At 40.6% G+C, this 22,833-nt stretch overlaps 1 protein-coding gene across 3 annotated transcripts in view; it reads left to right on the top strand.

Annotated features, from left to right (window-relative positions):
* The window catches only part of trak1a (trafficking protein, kinesin binding 1a), a 287,907-nt gene that overhangs the window by 48,949 nt on the left and 216,125 nt on the right, over positions 1-22,833 (top strand). For all 3 annotated transcript variants that reach the window (XM_039736347.1, XM_039736348.1, XM_039736351.1), the window contains exon 2: positions 5,561-5,859. In XM_039736347.1, the coding sequence (XP_039592281.1) occupies positions 5,561-5,859 (299 nt within the window). The remainder of the gene's footprint in view (positions 1-5,560; positions 5,860-22,833) is intronic.

Raw genomic sequence — 22,833 nt, forward strand, 5'->3', positions numbered from 1 at the left:
TTTGAAGTGTTGGTCAAGAAGCAAACTTGGAATTTCTTCAGCAGAGAAAAGACTCAAAACATGTCTCAGTGCCACAGAAGTCTGTCAAGCATTTTTTAAAGAACGCACTTAGTAAACAAAAAACTATGAAACATTTTGCGTCACCTATTCAGTCACTGTGTCATCATGGCCCTTAGGGTTAACTGTCAGAGCACAAGAGACACACTTTATGAATATTAAAGTAAAAACAAAACACATTCATGAACAAACTTTTTTTTTTTTTTGTTCTTTATTTCGTCTTATACAATTTCTTGTATTAGGAATTTGTTAGTTTTTGCATACCCCTTGGGGCCAGAGTGCAGGGTCAGCCATTGTACAGTCACCCGTGGAGCAATTGCAGGTTAAGGGCCTTGCTCAAGGGCCCAGCAGAGTCAGAGGATCTCTTTTCGCAGTGACGGGGATTCGAACCGGCAACCTTTGGGATACCAGTGCAGATCCTTAGCCTCAGAGCCACCACTCTGCCCTGTCATGAAATCAAGAACAACCGGTACATTTAAAAACACAAATCATTCCACTCACATACGTGGTTCATTAATAAAATAATAACATAAAACATTTTGTATAGCCTAGGTAATCTTGTAATCTCTTACATCTTTCCTGAAGAAGGGCTCTGAGTTGCCTCGAATGCTTGCATATTGTAATATTTTTACTTAACCAATAAAACGGGGCATTTTGCTTGACTTCTCACTAAGGGAACTGTGTAAAGAGAAATATGGATGGGATGAAGAAGTGGAAGTTAAGTACGCCCAGCAATGGAAAAAATGTATGGCTGATTTGAAAGTACTCATGGATTACAATGTGAACGTGTGCATTAAACCAATTGGATTTGGTCACATAAGTCTGCACAAATGCATCATTTTGGAGACGTTTCTGAAGATGGATACAGCGCTGCTTCTTATTTTCTTCTAATTGACAAAGAACATAAGAGACATTGTTCATTTCTAATTATGGAGTTGAGAGAAGCACCACTGAAAGCCGTCATGACGCCAAGGTTAGACTTAACAGCAGCTGTGGCAGCAGTCAAAATAGATAAGATGTTAAAACACGAACTGCAAACTCCCCTACCAGCAGCTACACTAAAAAGAGATTGGCAGAAATAGAGTTAACATCCCAAAATATTATCCCAAAGGACTGGGTGGAGAATACTCGCCAACTGTGGAAAAACCTTGTAAGTCACATATTTCAGGTTTTTGGCGAATTGAGAAAATGATGTCGCCCCTATGATTAACGATCTCTAGAGTTCGTTTTTCCTGAGCTTCACATACACAATATTGTTTTTTTTTCACGAATAAACAACACCTTTGATTTAAATCTTGTGATCGTAACCCAACGTTTTCATCGGTTTTTGGTCTTTCCTCTTTGGTCAGTGGAGTTGCTAGGTTTTTGTCTTGCAGTATGTAACAACAACAACATCATTTATTTCTATAGCACATTTTCATACAAAAAGTAGCTCAAAGTGCTTTACATAATGAAGAATAGAAAAATAAGACACAGTACGAAAATAAAATAAATCAACATTAATTAACATAGAATAAGAGTAAGATTCAATGGCCAAGGGGGACAGAAAATACAAAAAAAAAAACTCCAGACGGCTGGAGAAAAAAATAAAATCTGTAGGGATTCCAGATCATTAGACTGCCCAGTTCCCTCTGGGCATTCTACCTCACATAAATGAAACAGTCCTCTTTGGATTTAGGGTTCTCACAGAAGGACTTGATGATGATGGTCACGTGAACTTCTGGCTTTTAATCCATCCATCATTGTTAGAGCATCATGATGCTTTGAGTAGGTGGAGGTGGTGCAGGCCGCCACCACAAAGAAACCAGAAAAAGAAACAAAAGAGAGAGAAGGGGTCAGTACGGATTTTAGAGCCACCATGAGTAGTTATTATGATGAATTGAACATACAGAGTATCAGGATTAAGTTAAAGTGAAGTTATAGAAAGGCCATGTTAAAGTAATGTGTTTTCAGCAGTGTTTTAAACTGCTCTACTGTATCAGCCTGGTGAATTCCTATTGGCAGGCTATTCCAGATTTTAGGTGCATAGCAGCAGAAGGCTGCCCGCCCGCCTCACCACTTCTTTTAAGTTTTGTTCTTGGAATTCTAAGGAGACACTCATTTGAGGATCTGAGGTTACGATTTGGAATATAAGGTGTCAGACATTCTGATATATAAGATGAGGTGAGATTATTTAAGGCTTTATAAACCATAAGCAGAATTTTAAAGTCAATCCTGAATGACACAGGTGACCAGTGTAGTGACATCAAAACTGGAGAGATGTGCTCAGATTTTCTTTTCTTAGTTAGTATTCTAGCAGCTGCATTCTGCACTCGTTGCAAGTGATTTATGTCTTTTTTGGGTGGTCCTGAGAGGAGTGCGTTGCAGTAATCTAGTCGACTGAAAACAAACGCGTGAACTAATTTATCAGCATCTTTCAGTGATATAAGAGGTCTAACTTTACTTATGTTTCTTAAGTGAAAAAATGCTGTCCTAATGATTTGATTAATATGTGATTTAAAATTCAGATTACAGTCAACAATTACCCCAAAGCTTTTTACCTCCGTCTTGACTTTTAATCCTAATGTATCCAGTTTATTTCTAATAGCCTCATTGTATCCATTATTGCCAAGTAAAGTACAGTAAAGTAAAGTACTGTGTACATGCTAACTGCTTCCGTCGTGCTATGACAGGAATGAAGACATATTTGGCCATCAATGCTACCGTATAGGGAAAAACCAAAAAAACTCGAACCAAAAAACCAAAATGGCAGTTACTAGGTTTTTCCATTGCACGTGAGAATAGGCAAGAAGGGGGCATGGTCAAAAAGAACAGAAGATAATGATGGTGAGACGCCAATGGGTGTTGGTTATTAGCATAAAGGGATGGGCCAGGATGAGTAAGCAATACATAATAAAGGCAAGATACCAAAAAATGTTGGTCATTAGCATACAAAGGGGTGACTATTTTACAAACCAGCCCAGCTTTGTTACGCTGTGATAAATTCTCACTGAATTCCTGGATAAGAATATTCTACGACAAATACGTGCGTGTGCTCAGTGATTGGCTTGCTTCCCATCCAGGCCTGACCGAAGTTGCTGTCCTTCATATATAATTGTATGATGTTAATGAGTTAATGACACCACAAGATGCTTCAGTAAAACCGCGACAGACACCACGTGTCTTCACATGAAGTTCACTTTAACAGAGCGAGTGTGTAATAATTTTATCTGATCAGTTCCCTAATGAGTCGCTTAGGATGGAAGAGATGGAGAAACAAAGAGCCCTAACTCTTGCATCCTGCATAATTATTTAACCCTGAGCCTCACATTGCTTATGCTGTTGTGTAATTTTATCTCATATTTTTGAAATATGAATTCATATGTACAAGTTATCTTGTAGATTTGTATTTTTGCTTTGCGCCCTCACCCACCATAGCCTAGCGTCTATGGGGGAGGATTGAACACTTTAGATTTGTCAAAAATTTTGATCTCTGCTTTTTAAAGGATCTTGTTTTAGGGTCCCCTGATATCGAAAACATCAATATCTCGATGATGGATGTGTGTTCGTCTATGTGTCAAAGTTTCCTGAGGACAGTCTGGAGTTAAAACGACTGGGTGGAAAAATACCAAACTCGAAACTTAAGCCTGTTATGAGATGATGACGTGCTGATTAGTTTTTGAGCCAAATCGTGCAAAAGAAAGAGGCACTCTAGAGCACGGGTGTCGAACTCCGGTCCTAGAGGACCACAATGGCTGCAAGTTTTCATTCTAACCATCTTCTTCATTAGTGACCTGTTTTTACTGCTAATCAACTTCTTTTGCCTTTGTTTTAATTAACTTGACTCAGAACCCCTTAGTTGTTTCTTTTTCCTTAATTAGCAACCAAACAATAATGAGACACAAAACAAGCCGCCGCATGACCAGATCACCTGTGCCCACCAGTCAATATCTGAAAATAAAGGCTGATCTCTCAGGTCACCAAAACATTTTGACGGTTTGAAAGTTTTGGAAATGTCTGCTGTGGCAGAATGAGAGCAACAACAAGCCATGAAATTAAATAACAGGTTTACTTAACAACAAGAATCAGCTTCTCATTAAGAGATTGGTTGGAGTTTGAAGCCCCAGTTTAGCTGGTCATCAGTTATCTCGTTTCACGTCTCATTTCTGTTTGGCTGTCATTTAATGAAGAAAAGAATCAATTCAGAGGACTGAATCCTTTAAAACAGGGCTATTAAAATGAAGGGAAAAGGAGTTCATTAGCAGCAAAAACAGATCACTAATTAAGAAAAAGGGTGAGAATGGAAACCTGCAGCCACTGCGGCCCTCCGGGACTGGAGTTTGAGATCCCTGCTCTAGAGGAACCCTCAAATACCAGAATTCTGCAATTAATTATAAATTCTTCTCATCAATTTCTGTCGTAATGGCCTACCGTATATATGTTCTCCCACGGATAAATCGGGGCTATATTTTACTATTTCATTTCTGGTATTTTAAAATGCCAGTCGTATAAGTCAAAGGCAGAAAACTCACACTATTGGTCCAAGAGATTACGATATGCTAATGCCCACCTGAGAGAGTAACCATGGAGCATACTGCCTTGTTTTCTATGTATTATGCCTACATGACTACACAGTAATACCTGATCTATCTATCTATCTATCTATCTATCTATCTATCTATCTATCTATCTATCTATCTATCTATCTATCTATCTATCTATCTATCTATCTATCTAGAAACGATGTTTGCACTGTGCTGTGTGTTTTTTGTATCTCACACCCTTTATCGTAAGAGCATCCCTTATCTACGATGGAGTGTTCGATCAGAAGAAAATATGAAGCTGGTTTTAAATTAAACGTCATTGAAACAGCGAAAGAAATTGGTAACTGTGCTGCTGCAAAAAAATTCAATGTGTCTGAGAAACTGTTGCGAGATTGGAGGAGGCAAGAAGATGTGAAAAAAAATCATTTTAAGTGTCGCATTTTTGAACGGGCGTATAAGTCGGGGGCAGATTTTATGATCGATTTTTCGGCTTTCAAGACCCAACTTATACACGAGTATATACAGTATTTTATGATCAGAAAGATGAGCATCAGAGTGGTAAATAATTACTGACACGTTAGAGAATAGTTTGGGTAACTTGGTTCCTAGGGTGCAAAGTCTACTGACAGTCGCATCCAAATTTTTATCTTGTAGATTTCTATTTTATCTTTTAGATCTTGTAGTTATTTTGAGGATTTCACGTACAAACAAGATAGGAAGCCCTCAACTTTTTGTCACTGTGCAATCCAGAGCCTCAATTATATGATGTGGTTTAAATAGATTTTTGCAGCAGCTTGGCTTCTTCTCATAACTTTTTTTATACTGTATCTCTTCTACCACAATAAGTAAAACCGCAAACTCATTTACCGATTTTTAATCGGGCTGTTTTAGTGCCTGTCAGCTGAAGAAACAAGTTTTGTCCATCTTCCCTCTCTGTTTTGCATCTTAGGATAACGTACTCTTCTTTTTCTTCTCTACAGGTACGTGGAGAACACTGGTAGTAAGAGCAAGCCTGGCCTGCTTTTCTGCCTTCCCGACGCTGCTGCCAGTGCTGGCTCTGCTAATGGCACATTGCACTCCCCTGTGAAAGCTGCCAAGCTGGACGCCACAGCTTCGCACCACAACGCCTCGGCCATTGCCCTGCCCTCTTCAGAGTCCAGTGATTGCCCAGCGCTAGCCTGTAGATCAGGCACCGGTGAAGAGCATTATGTGAGTGAGGCACTGAAATTAGAGGATGAGCCAAACTACAGAGAATGCAGAGATGCCGGTACTATTACTGGTAAGTATGGAGAAAAGTCTCTTGTATGTCTGATAGACTGAGCTATTGGGATTTGCAGGAGTTTTTTTTTCTCTTGACTCTCATTTGGATGTTGACCAGCTTAATTTTCTTCCACTTTTAAAAGTGGCATTAATAGTTACCAGTAACGGCGGACTGCATGGTAATGTTCAGTGAATACACTAAACTTGAGCATTCCTAGATTTCATCCTCTTTCTCTGTCTCTGGTTAGCATTCGTTTGCTCAGAGGTTGATGCGCTTGCTGCTTCCTGAGCAGCTCTTGTTTTCTCCACCCAAGCGGCCCGCTGCTTCTCTTCTTCCATCAGCATCTTTTTGCTTTAAAGCTGTTCTTGTGTTGCAATTACTTAATATGTTTTTCTTAAAAAGACTCCCACCTGCCTCAAGAATAATTTAAGATATGAACAGGTAGAGGAAGTGATGGCGAAGGTGGCAGGGATGAGGATGTCGCCCGTATATATGTGCTGCACGGCTGCCCGCTGCCGACAGTTGATTCTACAATAAAATAAAAATAAAAAGATCAATAAAAATCATCATCCTGCATGCGGATAGTAGATGTCACGTAGTATTTGTGTACCAAATTTCAGGTCAATAGGCAAAATGGTTTGCGAGCTACAGGTGATTTAAAATCCTGGACCGACAAATGAACAGCTACGGTAGCGTATTATATAAGAAGATATTTATTAACACTTTTATTGAAAGTGAGTGCAGCATACACTTGTTTTCGTATTTCTACAGGTGGAGAACTGGCCCATTAGATTACACACACATATTGATTTTTATTTACTCATTTTACTAACTCCATTAAAGTTAAGACTAGGAAATAGCACCAGTAGAGTCTCTGAGAGTTAATATCCTCTTTTTATATTAGGTTGTTATTAAGAGCATGCTATTGTCTTTCAAGGAGGTTTTTAAAAGACTCGTCCATTTATAGCACAGGATTTGGATTCCTGGAAACCATTTACAAAATGCACCATAACAATTCTGGCAGATGAACTGGGAGGCTATTTTATTGGGTCCATCCGCTTGTTAATGTTGATAGCCTACTCTTTCAAACAGCCAATAATGTGACTGCATTTTAAATATTTATAGCATGGAGACCTCATCAAGAAGTTTAGATAGTGTTTGACCAAGTATTACAATGGACAAAATGCATGATCTAAGTGACTTTGGTCAATGGATTGATTGTTGGAGCCAGACATATTGGTTCTTGCATCTCTGAAACGGATGCCTTCGGGATTTTCACATGATGCAATCTTTTAAGATTACAGGCAATGCTGTGATATATATTGTGGTAAACCAGCCCAGACACCAACAGACTGGCACTGGCAGTTCCAAACTACCCACATTGTTTATTTACAGAATTGTCCCACACACAACACATTGCCCCCTGCACCAAACACCTTTCTAAAGTCCGGGACTCTCAATGGTTCTTCCTTCACCGCGTCTGCTCTTCTCTCCCAAGCTTTGTCTTCTTCCTCCTGACTCCGGTTCTCGACTGGAGGAAGGTGGCCTCTTTTATATCCACCTGGATGTACTCCAGGTGCCCTCTGATCTTCTTGCGGCACTTCCTGGTGTGGTGGAAGTGCCTCATGAGCAACCGGAAGCACTCTGGGTGTGCTTGGAATCTCTTCTGGCAGCACTTCTGGGTGTGGCGGAAGTGCTGCAATCCAAGGCTCTATAATCCTTTGGGTGCCCCCTGGTGGTGGCCATGGGCCCCAACAGGGTTGAGCTTCTAAGCTCTGATCTCGTGGCTGAGATGCAGACCAAGGTGGCTGCCCTCTTGTGGCCCAGGGGAAGTATAGCGATATGCGTTTGCCAGCTTTTACTTTCTTCTGCTCCATAAATCCCGGTCATCGTGAAAAGTAACGCACGTCCACGCGCCTGCTGCCCCGCTCCGTCTCCTCCCAGAATTATGCCTCTTTGAATATGCAAATCAATATAAATAGTCCTTAAGATTAGCGTTCTGTGAATAGACTGTGGCAAAAGCACCTGGGGAATAGAATTTCAGCGAATACCAAGTGGAGGCAAGGAAAAGGGTACTATTTGTTGGTTTAAACATTGATATAAACAACAAAAGGAAGTGACATGGAGTGTCGGAGAAACTCGAAAGCTCAAGTTCACAACGTCACATAGTGCCCGAAATAAAAAAGTTGTCAGATATCAAAGTCGCCGTGAAAAGGCGAGTCGTAGCCCACCGTCCGAGTATCATATGAAAGCTTATTAGGGTACAGAGAAAAAAAATAGGCACACAATGGGGGAGAAAAGCACGAAATGTCAACTTTAATCTTGAAATTTCCACTTTAATCATATAGTTTATTTTGTCATTAAAGCAGAACATAAACTTCATCTTTAAATCGTTTAATTTACTAGTTTCTCAAATCCCATCGTAACTGAAGTAGCACGTTAAATGCTTTGTTTTGTATTTGATCTTCAATGTGCTCTGTGTGCGTGAATCACTACGTGCTTCCGGGCTTTCTCTTCCTCCGACAGGACACAGAATCCATTACATTCCTGATATTACAGCTCTCTGAATAATTAAAATACTGAGATGTATACTTGATATAATTTTCACGATGATAGGAGTTAAAGCATGTTATTAAACATGGGAGCACGATGGTGCAGTGATAGTGACGAGCTGGAGCCCTGTCCAGAGATTGTTCCTGCCTCATGCAAGATGCTTGCTGCTCCGTGCGTGACCTTCAGTGAAATAATTTATTGCAGCAGTACTGTCTCTCTCAAACGAACTAACCTCCAATTCCTGTCCTTTCTTTTCTTTCTCCAAATACCTGATCGCCACACAATCAGCTCTGTAATAAACGTTAAGCCATCTATAAGCTTAGAACGCCGATTCTTCAAAACTTTTAAGGAACATTGAAATATCTTTGTAGTACATGTTTAATTATTATATCCATCTATCATTTCTAGTGTCGCGCCAGCACCAGCAAAAATACAGCGAGAGGCAGGAATAATCGGGGCGCCAGCTCACTGCGACACCGTGTCCTCACATGTTTAATTATTAACAATATAGATTATTTAAATGATGTTAATATTTTATCTGTATAATGTAATAAATATATTTTGCTGCATTTCATCTTAAAAATGATATCGTAATCATGTGTAGATACGCGCTTTATAAAGTGCCGCTGGTTCTGCAATATTATAGCTGTATCGCAAGTTTACAGTGAAGTGATTGTACTTATAAATGCAAAGCGTTCTACAAGGAGCACTTGATTGATTGATTGATTGATTGATTGAGTGCATTTATAGTTCTTGGGATGAAATTGTTTCTGAACCGCGAGGTCCGTACAGGAAAGGCTCTGAAGCGTTTGTCATATGAGAGCAGTTCAATAGACAGCATGGCTGAGGCAGCGTGGGCTTGATGCTGTATCCCGATAATTCTCTTTTTGATCAGCTGCTGTAGAGCTGTGATTCACACTCAGATACAGTGATATAAATACTCCGAGTGGTGCAGTGAGAGTAATATGGAAAAAGATGATCCACTGTGGCAACCCCTAACGGGAGCAGCTGAAAGAAGAAAAAGAAGAAGGTGCAGTGAGAGTAACAACACTAAAGCAGTTATGGTATTTAGAATAGTTTGCCCATTCTGTGGACCATTATATTGTTACTGGTTAATTACAATCCGATGCATTAAACTAATACACAATATGCGGTTAATTTCAGTGTATTTATAAATCTGCGTCGGGGATGTGAATCTAAAAAAGAAAGGGAAACCACACAGGAACAGTAGCGCTACTTTGGCTCTGGGTGCCGCCAGTTTGCAAAACCGAGGAGAACTTGTATATGGCAGGGAATGAGCTACTGTGGAAATGTGCGTGGCTTTACGGCAAGTTTAGGTTTTATACATCGCGATTTGAGCATGGAAGTGGGAGTATGCAACATTTTTGTGCGTATGCACCGTTTATACATGAGGCCCCTGGAGTTTATAAAATGGTAAAACAACTTTGACTGGAACCGTGTTCTGTAGTCTGATGAAATAAAAATTTACCTTTTTGGCAATAAACACACAAAGTGGGTCTGGTTTAAAAAGAAGGATGGCTATAATGGAAAGAACCTTGTCCTGACTGTGAAATATGGTGGAGGTTCTGTGATGTTGTGGAGCTGTTTTTCCTCCAAAGGCCCTGGAAACATTGTTGGGGTACTTGGCATCATGGATTCCATGAAATACCAGGAGATTTTAAATCAAAACCTGGCTGCCTCCACCAGGAAACTAAAACTGGGTCGTCACTGGAAATTCCAGCAGGATAATGATCTGAAACACATGTCCAAATTAACCCTGCAATGGTTAACCGACCACAGAATCAAAGTTCTGCCATGGACATCTCAGTGCCCTGACCTGAACCCTATTGAAAACCTGTGGAGCAAGCTGAAGAGGAAAGTCCACAGGAGAGGGCCGAGGACCCTGGATGATCTGAAGAGATTTTATGAAGGCAAATGGGCTCCAATGCCATGCTCTGTGTTCTCCAACCTTATAAAAGGTTACAATAGAAGACTCTGTACTGTTTTATTGGCAAAGATAGATAGATAGATAGATAGATACTTTATTAATCCCAAGGGGAAATTCACATAATCCAGCAGCAGTATACTGATACAAAAAACAATATTAAATTAAAGAGTAATAAAAATGCATGTAAAAACAGACAATAACTTTGAATAATGTTAGTGTTTACCCCTCCGGGTGGAATTGAAGAGTCGCATAGTGTTGGGGGGGGGAACGATCTCCTCAGTCTGTCAGTGGAGCAGGACAGTGACAGCAGTCTGTCGTTGAAGCTGCTCCTCTGTCTGGAGATGATCCTGTTCAGTGGATTCTCCATGATTGACAGGAGTCTGCTCAGCGCCCGTCGCTCTGCCACAGATGTCAAACTGTCCAGCTTCATTCCTACAATAGAGCCTGCCTTCCTCACCAGTTTGTCCAGGTGTGAGGCGTCCCTCTTCTTTATGTTGCCTCCCCAGCACACCACCTCGTAGAAGAGGGCGCTCGCCACAACCGCCTGGTAGAACATCTGCAGCATCTTATTGCAGATGTTGAAGGACGCCACCTAAGGAATTATAGTCAGCTCTGACCTTTCTTACACAGAGCATCAGTATTGGCAGTCCAGTCCAATTTATCTTCCAGCTGCAGTCCCAGGTATTTATAGGTCTGCACCCTCTGCACAGTCACCTCTGATGATCACGGGGTCCATGATGGGCCTTGGCCTTCTAAAATCCACTACCACTTCCTTGGTTTTGCTGGTGTTCAGGTGTAGTTGGTTTGAGTCGCACCATTTAACAAAGTCCTTGATTAGGTTCCTATACTCCTCCTCCTGCCCACTCCTGATGCAGCCCACCATAGCAGTGTCCTCAGTGAACTTTTACACGTGGCAGGACTCCGAGTCATATTGGAAGTCTGATGTATGTTGGCTGAACAGGACTGGAGAAAGTCCAGTCCCCTACGGCGCACCTGTGCTGCTGACCACAATGTCAGACCTGCAGTTCCCAAGACACACATACTGAGGTCTGTCTGTAAGATAGCCCACGATCCATGCCACCAGGTGTGAATCTACTCCCATCTCTGTCAGCTTGTCCCTAAGGAGCAGAGGTTGGATGGTTTTGAAGGCACTAGAGAAGTCCAGAAACATAATTCTATGGAAGGTTGTATAAAGTATTAAATGCCGGGGTGCCAACATTGTGGCGCATGTGTTTTTGTTATAAATATCTGTATCTTGATGACTGCTTTGTTTTTCTTTGAATTAACTTGTGTCAATTAAAAGTCAGATGTTTCTCATTTTTTCAGTGCTGAATGGCAGCTCTTCAGCAAATAGGGATTTTTTTCTTTAACCCTTCTTGCTCAATTTCACAAAGGGTGCCAGTAATACTTGAGGAACGTTAAGTGTCTTGCTAAGGATCAAAAAATGAGTGAGAGGTGAGAATAAATGGACAACCTTGTGATTTGCACAGTTCAGCTTAATCACTTGACCACAGTCTGAAACGAAATGGGAATGTACTGCTGGTAACAGGTCGGGTCTGGCTGGGGAGCATGCACTGGTGCAGTATGTTGTCACACCCACCACACGACGAAACAGCTCAGGATCCTGGTTGGCAACCAGGCAGACACACAGTCCAGTCCCACCCTCCAGAAATTACCCTTTGTCTGTCGCAGCCAGGTGTTACATGGGCATTCCCTTGGCCTGGTCCAGCCTCAACAATGAGGATTCTGTGAGCTGATCACCCACGGGGTATTGCGCCACATGGCTGTAGTGCTGTAACTGACGCTCCCTCATAATGCAGGTAATGTGCCTCATTCGGGACTCCATGAGCAACACAAAGTCAAACCAATGGTACCCAAGGATTTTCCAGAGAGACACAGTACTGAAGGAGTCCAGTGTTCATCTTGGGTCACTGGATAGCGTCCAAGTCTCACAAACAGAAAGCACCAGGACTCTAAAGACTTGGACCTTCGTCCTTTTGCAGAGATATCAGGAGTGCCACACACCCCTTTTTGGCAACCTCTGACCCACTCATGCTTTCCCAATCTGTCTAAAGACTTCAAAGGAAGGGTCACCAGAGACATGAATGTCACTGCCGAGTTAAGTAACTGCTGGTAACTGAAAAAAAAACTTTACATCTTACTTGGGATTTAATCAAAACTGGTCACAGAAGTACAGTAGATGGAGCGGCATGTTGAGTATATCCATGCTTTGTAATTACCTTAAAGCCAATTTTATATTATAGCTTTTTTGCTGTTGACAAACCACACTTGGCTGAAACATCACCAGTGTGTTAGACCAAACACACCGCAGTTGAATTATACCATGTGCTGTTCATGCAAAGTGCACAAACCTTTTTTGCAGATACAGGGGATTCAGAAAGTATTCAGACTCCGTCACTTTCTGCACACTTTGTTGTCTTGTCAATCTAATCTTAAATCTATAAACTTGACATTTTTGCCCATCAATCTACACTCGGTAACCCATATAGATAGATAGATAGATAGATACTTTATTAATCCCAAGGGGAAATTCATATTGACAAAGAAAAAGCGTGTCTTTAAAAAGGTTTGCAAATTTATTAAAAATTAAAAGCTGAAATCTTTTATTAATGGAAGTATTTAGACTCTTAACTCTGTACTTTGTAGAAGTCCACAGAAATTACAGCTTTGAGTCTCCTTGGGTAAGCCCCTAAAAGCTTTTCACAGCTGGATTTGAGCAGTTTATCCCATTCCTCATGAAAGAGCCTCTCAAGCTCCATTAGATTTGATCAGAAACATCGGTAAACTGCCATCTTCAGGTCTCTCTGGGTTTAATTCTAGACTTTGGCTGGGCCAATCAAGGGCAGTCAGAGATTTGTTCTTGAAGCCACTCCAATGCTGTCTTCACTGTATGCTTCAGGTCATTGTCCTGCTGAAAGGTGAACCGTCGCCCCAGTCTGAGGTTGTGTGCACTCTGAAGCAGGACCTCTCTGTGATTGACTGCATTGGTCCTTCTCTCAACTCTTATCAGTCTCCTTGTCCCTGCTCCCCGATATAGCATGATGACCTCCCCACCATGCTTCACCATAGGGATGGTATTAGCAGCTGATGAGCAGTACCTGGTCTTCACTGGACATAATGCTGCCCAAAGAGTTCAGTTTTTATCCCATTAGTCCAGAGAATCTTTTTCAACATTCTGTCAGAGTCCTTCAAATGTCATTTGGCAAACTCTTAGCGGGCTGTCACCTGATTCATTGAGTGCTGCTGAAATGGTCGTCTTTTTAACAGGTTGTCCCATCGGAGCAGAGGACTTCTGAAGCTTTGTTAGAGTGACTGCTGGGTTTTTCCTTCTCCTTAATGACCCAATAATGATAATAATGATACATTTTATTTCTATAAGGCCTTTCTTGCCCGGTTACTCATTTTTGTGAAATGGTCAGCTGTAAGAAGAGTTCTGGTGGTTCCAGACTTCCTCCATTGCACAGTTATTGATACCATTATTATTAGTGATATACCCCTGACCTGATCTATTCCTCACCACAAACTGATTGAGGACGTCTACAAGGGGAGGTCCTTGGACTTTGTCCTGACATACGGTGTGACTTGTGGGACCTTCCATACACGGGTACACATGTGCCTTTCTAAACAACGTCCAAAAACTCCAATCAAGTTCTAGACGCGTTGTGACGAGAATTAAAGCAAACAAGATGCACCTGAGCACAATGTGGAGTGCCGCAGCAAAATGTCTGGATGTTTTTAAATATATTTGCAAACCTTAATGAAAATATCCTGTCACTTTGTCATTAAGGCTTATTACCGTAGATCCCGTTATATAAGCCGAGAATTTCGTCCTAGATTTTTGGCTTGGAGTTTGGGGGTTGGTTTATACAACGAGTATCGTTTCAGATTCAAGATTTCCAGCGCAATGCCGGTTTTGCCGATGAATACGGAAGTAAATAATGACGAAACCACAGAGCCATCTTTCAGGTGAAGAAGTAACTTTGCATGCCGGTACTTTAAATTAAATAAAGAATTTATTCAAAAAAGTGTTTTAGTTGTTGATTTTATTAATAAAATTTATAATAAATTATCGGGAAGTTTAAAATGAAATTTTTGTTTTGATTTACGATCAGCATCTTGCGTACGAAAACGGATGCGTCACGTGTATCCGCTTGCGTGATTGTAAACAAACAACCGAGAGCGTTAGTAGCGTCAGTCGGAGCCCAGATACATGTGTTTGTGGATGTAATTTCCGTCATTGCAGTGATTTACCTATATATAATTCATTAAGACCATGCAAGCAAGACACATAATTGCTAAGGAAGGAAGAGAAGGTAAAAGTAAGCGATCGCAATCGAAATGAAGATGGACATTGTGTGGAAATATCTCCTCCCTTCCTGCAGCCCAAAGATGTCAAATTAAATGGTGAGTACAGTATGAAATTGTTTCTAGAATAGAATGCCTTTTATTGTCACTATAAGCATCTACAATGAGATTAAAAGCAGCTCCTTCAGTGCAGAAAAAAGTTCTGTATAGGGCTTGTATGGTTGTTTTTTAGCTTTAGCATAACGCCGGATCTGCGACCCGCTTCGCTTTCCCCCTCCGTCTGTGTCGTCTCCTAGACCCGACAACAATCCACGGAGAGCCCGCTGGTCTCGCTATGTTGTCTGGGATGTTGTGCGTGTGATGAAAAACACTCGAAAAACAGATGTCTGGCTCTGGACATCGATGTCTATAAGGTTCTGAATGGTGTAGCGGATGTTCGCCGAACTGATCGTGCACAAACAAGGACAAAAAAAAGTACAAAAACAACAAAAAAGTGCACTGAAAAGGAGAGCCCTGAGCCACTGCGACCATGCGTGCCGCCATTCTTCCTAGCTTAATCGAAGTAGGCTAGGCACTTTTATAACTTTTTGGTTAGTACATTAGAAAAATTATTGTTTTGGTAAATTATGCACATTATATTATATATCAAAAATGCCGGCAGTCTCAAATTCTCACGGATAAAAATTATAAATATACCCGAAGAGACACTTTTAAGGAAATTTAGAAAATTTTGCTTGGAGATGGGGGTCGGCTTGTATACCGGTCATCGGCAAATACATGTAATTTAGTAGTTAGAGAAGGGGTTCGGCTAATATACCGGGTCGGCCTGTATTCCGGGATCTACGGTAAGTGTGTATTTTTTTTATAGCATTTTATTAAATTTATTAAAATCAAATACCATTCCACACAAGCAAGTCAAATGTTACAAAATGAAGTTCAAATCAAATCAGCCCCCACCCATGAGAAAGAGAGCTAGGCCAACAGAGTAAAACTTTAATAGTAGGAAACGTAAGTAAGTAAAGAAATAAATAGAATAAAAAAGGGTAGAGAATCTACTTCCTCAATTTAAATGCTTATTCTAAAATGTTATTGATGAGATCCTTCCAGGTTTTAAAAAAGTTTTGCATAGATCCTCTAAGTGAGAATTTGATTTTTTCCAATATTAAATAGTATATAACATCAGTTACTTACTGATTTAAAAGAGGTAGGATTCTTCCAGTTGAGTAAGATAAGTCTACGTGTTAATAATGAAGTGAAGGCCATTAGAGTTTGTTTGCCCTTCTCCACTGAAGCCCCTCTGTGAGCCCACCAAACACATCTGTTAGTGGATTAGGTTTGATTGGAACACCAAAGCTGTCTGAAAAGATTTTAAATATTTTGGTCCAGAATGATGTTAACTTGGTGCAGGCCCAAAACACGTGGTACAATGAGGCTGGAGCTTGATTGCAATGTTTGCAGGTTGGATCTTGCCCTGAAAACAATTTGGACAATTTTAAATAAGAGAGATGTGCTCGATAGATGATTTTAGGTTAAGTATTATATGCTTTGCACATATGGAGCTCGAGTGAATTCTGTGCATGGCCTGCCTTTCACTCCTTTTCTGAGATGTTGTATGAAAGATCCTATTTCCACTGTCCTGTTGGATCTTTAAAAGGGAGGGACTTTAAAATGTTTTAATATATTACAGAAATGCTGTCCAAGTCCTCAAGACTGATCAGTATTTTTTCCAGAATAGAGATGGTGGGTGGTGAGGGAAATTGGGCAGGTTTTGTTTTAGAAAGTTTCTAATTTGAAGGCAGTGAAAGAAACGTGTTGCTGGAAAGTTAAATTTGGAGTGTAATTGTTCATAGGAGGCAAAGACGTTGTCTATGTTCAGATCTCTAAGTGATTTAATCCCAAATGTTTTCTAGACATTAAAAACTGCATACGTTTGAGAGGGTGGGAAAAGGTGATTATCATGTAGAGGTGTCACAGATAAAATATTCTGTAGCTTAAAATACTTCCTACATTGGTTCCATATTGTGAATAAAGCACAATTGGGTTGTTAGTATATTGGCGATAACTCTTATTTACTGGGGAACGCAGCAAGGAATATAAAGAAGTACTGGAGGATTTTTTAAGTGTAGACTGATTGGCACAATTTTTTCCATTGAACATAAAATTCACAACGCAATAAAATGTAAAGAAACTAAAATGACGGTCTGAATACTTTCTGAATTCACTATAGTAGTAAAGCCGTGGGATAGGACTATAACTGGGGTGAAGTGGTGGCTCTGAGCCTAAGTATCTGCGTTACTGTCAAAAGAGATCCTCCTCTGCTCTGCTCATTTGCTCCAGGAGCGTTGTACAATGGCTGATCCTGCAATCTGACCCCAAGGGGTATATGAAAGCTAACAAATTCCTAATACAAGAAATTGTATAAGGTGAAATAAAGAAGAAAAGAAAAAAGAAATTGAAGCCTTACTGCCCTTGGGCCCCATCTTGGATAAACTGTGTGTGGACCCGTCATTTTTCATGCAGTTTTAGACTAATATCCTTTGGGAGCTACCACTTAATCTCATATTTCAAAGACCCTAACTTTGAAGTTGACATCACCATGTGATGCAGATCCTTATGTTTTGTCAGAAAGTCCATGAGTGCATTACTTTGTAAATTTGTTCCATTTATTTATGGTTGTTTCATTTCAGAAGCAGACAACTTGCCTGACTTGTTTTTCTGTAGGCCTCGTCTGTTTTAAAAATGCTTGACCTCCAGAAATAGTGGGAGTGAGGACAGATAACATTTGAATTGCTGGCCTGTGTCCATCTGTGAATATTTTAGCTACGGGGACCATAGAAAATGAGCTGCAGATGAGAAAAGTATACAATATTTCAGCAAAAACAAATGAAGCTGTTTTTGGTATCAAAATGATACAGTGCCGTTAAGCGCTCACTGGACGTGCTTTATCGATAACTATAATTTTTTCATTTTGTGTTCAAGTACTTGTATAGAAATACAGATTTAGCCACATACAGTGAACAGCTATAGCCATACACCTATACTATGAGTGGTGTGTTTTTGTAGCTGTCTCTGAAACAAATGATTTTACCTCCATTTTGTCTGACTGCATTTTACTGCTTGAGCAGATGCATTGTGATAGACTCATAGGTACGGCCACGTGATGTGAAAATGAGGTCGATATTTCGTTAATGACTTGCCTATGAAAATTCTAAGAATGAAATTTTAACAAAGTGTTGCATCCAAATAATGAACAACGCAGTGACAGCATTGTGAATGAGGACAAGCGTTCATGGAGATTCAAAAGTGTGGCTTTAAAATGTCTGAATATGTTTGTTTCTTATTTATATTAATTGTAGAAGGTGAAAGTGATTTAGAACAAGTAACACTATTAAAGCACTGAACTACAGGCCTAAGTGACCACTTTATCTCCATTCATCCTCCTAATTGCAAGTCATTCCCTTGTTGTTCATAATCTGCAACAACAACAACAACATTTATTCATATAACACGTTTAAAATCAAACAATGTCGCTCAAAGTTCTTTACAAAATGAAATAAAAGGAAGCTAATATAAAACATAAGCAAGATTAGACAATAATAGTATACGGTATGTAACAAAGAAAAGGAAGGTAATAAAAAGGTAAGGTTGGATGACAAGGAGGACAGAAAAAACAAACAAAAAAAAAACTCCAGTTAGGCTGGAGAAAAAAACAAAATCTGCAGGGGTTCCAAGGCCAAAAGACCACCCAGGCCCTCACTAGGCCTTCTACCTTACATTTAAGGTCAAAATTGGTCCTTATGGCTTTCTCTCTTCTGTTTCTTTTTCCGGTTTCTTTGTGGTGGCAGCCTGCGCCACCACCACCTACTCAAAGCAACATGATGCACCAACATTGATGAACAGAAAGCCAGAAGTCTACATGACCATCATCATCAGGTCCTTCCATGAAAACCCTAAATACAAAGAGGACTGTTTGACTTATGTTAGATAGATTGCCCAGAGGGGACTGGGCGGTCTCGTGGTCAGATTTTATTTTTTTTCTCCAGCTTTTGGAGTTTTTTTTTTTGTTTGTTTTTTCTGTCCACCCTGGCCATCGGACCTTACTTATTCTATGTTAATTAATGTTGACTTATGTTTATTTTTTATTGTGTCTTCTATTTTTCTATTCATCATTTTGCAAAGCACTTTGAGCTACATTTTTTTGTATGAATATGTGCTATATAAATAAATGTTGATTGATTGATTGATTGATACAGGCTTCACATGGAAGAAATTGATGATGATGGTCATGTGGATATCTGGAACACCCGCCATTTAGTCCATTAACATGAGGGCAGTGTGGAACCTTGATCAGGTGGTGGTGGTGCAGAGCGCCACCACAGAAGAACCAGAAAAGACAGCAGAGAATAGTAGCGATTAGTAGGGATTTGCAGAACGCAGAGCCCATAGTGGCTAAAAGAGGTACAACTAAAATGTAGCTACGAAAAGCCATTTTAAAATAATGGATTTTCAGCACTTTTTTTTGGCTAATTTCTGTTTGTAAAGTATTCCAAATTTTAGGTGCATAATAGCAAAAACCCATCTCACCACTTCTTTTCAGGTTGGCTCTTGGACTTATAAGCAGACCTTCATTTGAAGATCTGAGGTTAACACTTGGAGTGTAAGGAGACAGTCATTCCACAATAAGGACAGGACGAGATTATTTAAGGCTCTGTAAACCTTTTGTAGTATTTTAGCATCAGAATGCAGAATCAATCGTGAAAAAAACATGTCGTTTCTCAAAGGTAGAGTAACATAGTGGCTAAGAAATACATCTATGAACCTCGAGTTTGCTGCTTCAGTTTTTTCTGTGACTGACTATGTGACCCTGACCTAATCACTTAACCTGTCTGTGCTCCATTTGTGACAAAAAAATGGTGTCAACGTTTGTGCTCTGCTTCTCTATATGAGAAGTGTTTTAGGGTGGTGTTTGCTATTAAACAGTGCTATATAAAATGAAGGCATTACAGTCAGTCAGTCAGTCATTCTCCAACCTGCTATATCCTAACACAGGGTCAAGGGGGGTCTGCTGGAGCCAATCCCAGCCAGCACAGGGCACAAGGCAGGATCAAATCCCTGGGCAGGGCGCCAGACCACCGCAGGACACACTCACAACCACACAGCAAGCATACACTAGGGACAATTTAGGATCGCCAATACACCTAACCTGTATGTCTTTGGAAACCCACGCAGACACGGGGAGAACATGCAAACTCCACACAGGGAGCACCCGGGAAGTGAACCCTGGTTTCCTAACTGTGAGGCAGCAGTGCTACCACTGCGCCACCGTGCCACCCAAGGCGTCACACTTAGATTATCCTTATATATAATTTGATACTATCCGTATGTATGGTGTTAGCGTTAATATCAATCAATCAATCAACATTTATTTATATAGCACATATTCATACAAAGAAAATGTAGCTCAAAGTGCTTTACAAAATGAATAGAGAAATAGAAGACACAATAAAAGATAAACATAAGTCAACATTAATTAACATAGAATAAGAGTAAGGTCCGATGGCCAGGGTGGACAGAAAAAACAAGAAAAAACTCCAAAGGCTGGAGAAAAAATAAAATCTGTAGGGGTTCCAGACCAAGAGACCGCCCAGTCCCCTCTGGGCAATCTACCTAACATAAGTCAAACAGTCCTCTTTGTATTTACGGTTCTCACGGAAGGACTTGATGATGATGATGATGATTAATACCTCGACTCAATACAAGTTAGAACCATGCAATGGGACTCTGCCTCTGTAGTTAGAACATAACGTTGCAAACGCGGATGCAGTATTGCATGATTGGCTAAGAATGTTCGAATGCTTCAGTGACGCCGCTGGATGGCCGAGTATAGTAAGTCGGTGTTGGTTTGTAGCAGATAACAGTAAGTTTGGTTCGTTTTTGGAAAGTTGGTTTGGTGGGGTGTACTTTCCAGGACTAACATCGTCGACTGACTTAAACCCTTCGACAGTTCCGGAACCGTAAGTAATTCAGAACGTATCGCCATTTGCTTGGTATGTCAAAATCTGTCTTTGCGCAGTTCGGTTTTGGCATCCGTCCTTTTGAAATCTATTGGCAAACTGAGTAATGATGGCTGGGTATTAACAACGGTCATTGTTTAAATTTTAGCCGATCTCAGATTTAAAATGACCACGCCAACATAATTATTACTCCGACTCTAATTAGAGTCTTAAAATACGGTTTGTTTTGAAAATTTGTTTGTTGGAAAAAATCAAATGAGGTGCGCCGAAGAACTGAGTTCACGTCTCGCAGCCCCATTTAAACAGGAAGCTCTTCATTACATTGGCCGAAAAGGTCCATTTTAAGCACAAATCAGTGCCATGATAACAAAATCATTTCAAGGACTTAAAAAAACAAATAGTTATTTGCAGACAAAGTATGGATTTCACAAACGTAGGATTTGTAGCCCGATTCGATCGGCCTCTCAGTCGCTAGTATTTATTTAAAGATGCCATGACATTTGTCTACTCTGTTGTGTTTACAGAAACAACAAGGACATTTTTTGAGGACTGCTTTTATCTAGAAGCACAGTATTGTCAATACTTAGAAAGATGCACTCAATAGTTCCTAGAGTACTTTATGGGGGTTTCTAAGGTTACTATCCTCCCTGTTCGTGAAGGTCAGTGATGCATGTAATTTAATGGCTGTCATCAGCTGAAATGATTTCTAGTTTCCTCATCATTGCCCTCTGACACAGCAGGTGATGAGTGCTGCCTGGTTTCTGGCAAACGTGATGCTTAGAATTGAGGCCAGACAGTTTAATTTACGTTTCATCAGACCAGAGAATCTTGTTTCTCACAGTCTGAAGAGTCCTTTTAGGTGCCATTCGGAGTCCCCCTCACTGATGACCTTATATGGTCAAGTCACACTGCGGCAGTAGTCAAGAAAGCCCAACAACGCCTCTACTTCCTCAGGAGACTGAGTAAATCCCGGATGTCCTCCACAACCCTGTGCAGATTCTACAGGTGTACTCTGGAATCCATCCTGACAGGATACATCACATCCTAGTACAGCAACTGCTCAGTTCAGGACTGCAGAGCTCTGCAGCGTGTGGTGAACGCAGCACAACGGATCACGGGGACACAACTCCCTGCGATCCATAACATCCACTCTACACGCTGTCTCAGGAAAGTGAACAGTATCAGGCGGGACCCCAGCCACCCTGCACTGCCACTTTCCACCCTCCTCCCATCGGGGAAGCGACTAAAGTCCATTCAGACACTCATCTCCAGGTTCAGGAACAGTTTCTACCCAACTGCAATCAGACTCCTGAACAATCAGTAACCTTGTGTCACCTCCACTGCTACCTGCACATATACTTCTGCCACTGTTTCTATTTATTCCAAGGATTCTGGAAATTGTATTTACTTATTATATTCATTTATTTATTGTGTGTGTTTTTTTTTTGTGTCTGTGTTCACTGTCTACAGTGGCACATGCAAGCAAGCATTTCATTGTACATGGTACTCGTACTTGTACACATGACAATAAAGAATTGAAATTGAAAATTGAGTAGTGGAGTGTTGCAGTGGTGGTTGTCCTCCTGGACGTTTCTCCCGTCTCCACACAGGTTTTCTGGAGCTCAGCCAGAGTGATCTTTGGGCTTTACTGAGACCCCTGTCCTATGATTGCTCAGTTACAGGAAGAGGTGTGTTTGTTCCAGACGTCATCTGTTTAAGAATTATGACGCCCACTGTGCTTTATGGAACCTTCAGTACTGCAGAATTTTTTTTTGTTGCGTCCCCCCCAGACCTGTGCCTCAACACAGTCCTGTCTTTACGTTCTGCAGGCAGCTCCTTTGGCCTCATTGCTCGGTCGAGGTTCTACATACAGTTGCGTGTGCCTTTCCTAATGAAACCAATCAGATGCATTGAATACATGGTTGACTCCAAACAAGGTGAAGAAATATCTCGGTGATGAACGACAGTGTGGGAAGCACCTCGGCCAGATTTTAAGTGTCACAGCAAAGGGTCTAAATACTTGTGGTCAGTGTGATATTTCAATTCTTTATTTTTAATAAATTTGGAAAATTTTTTGAAGTATTGTTTTTGCTTTGTTATTCTGATGTATTGAGTATTGTTTAATGAGGCACAAAAAATTAATCTGATTTT

The sequence above is a fragment of the Polypterus senegalus genome, chromosome 15, assembly GCF_016835505.1.
Source record: "Polypterus senegalus isolate Bchr_013 chromosome 15, ASM1683550v1, whole genome shotgun sequence".
NCBI classification, from domain to species: domain Eukaryota; kingdom Metazoa; phylum Chordata; class Cladistia; order Polypteriformes; family Polypteridae; genus Polypterus; species Polypterus senegalus.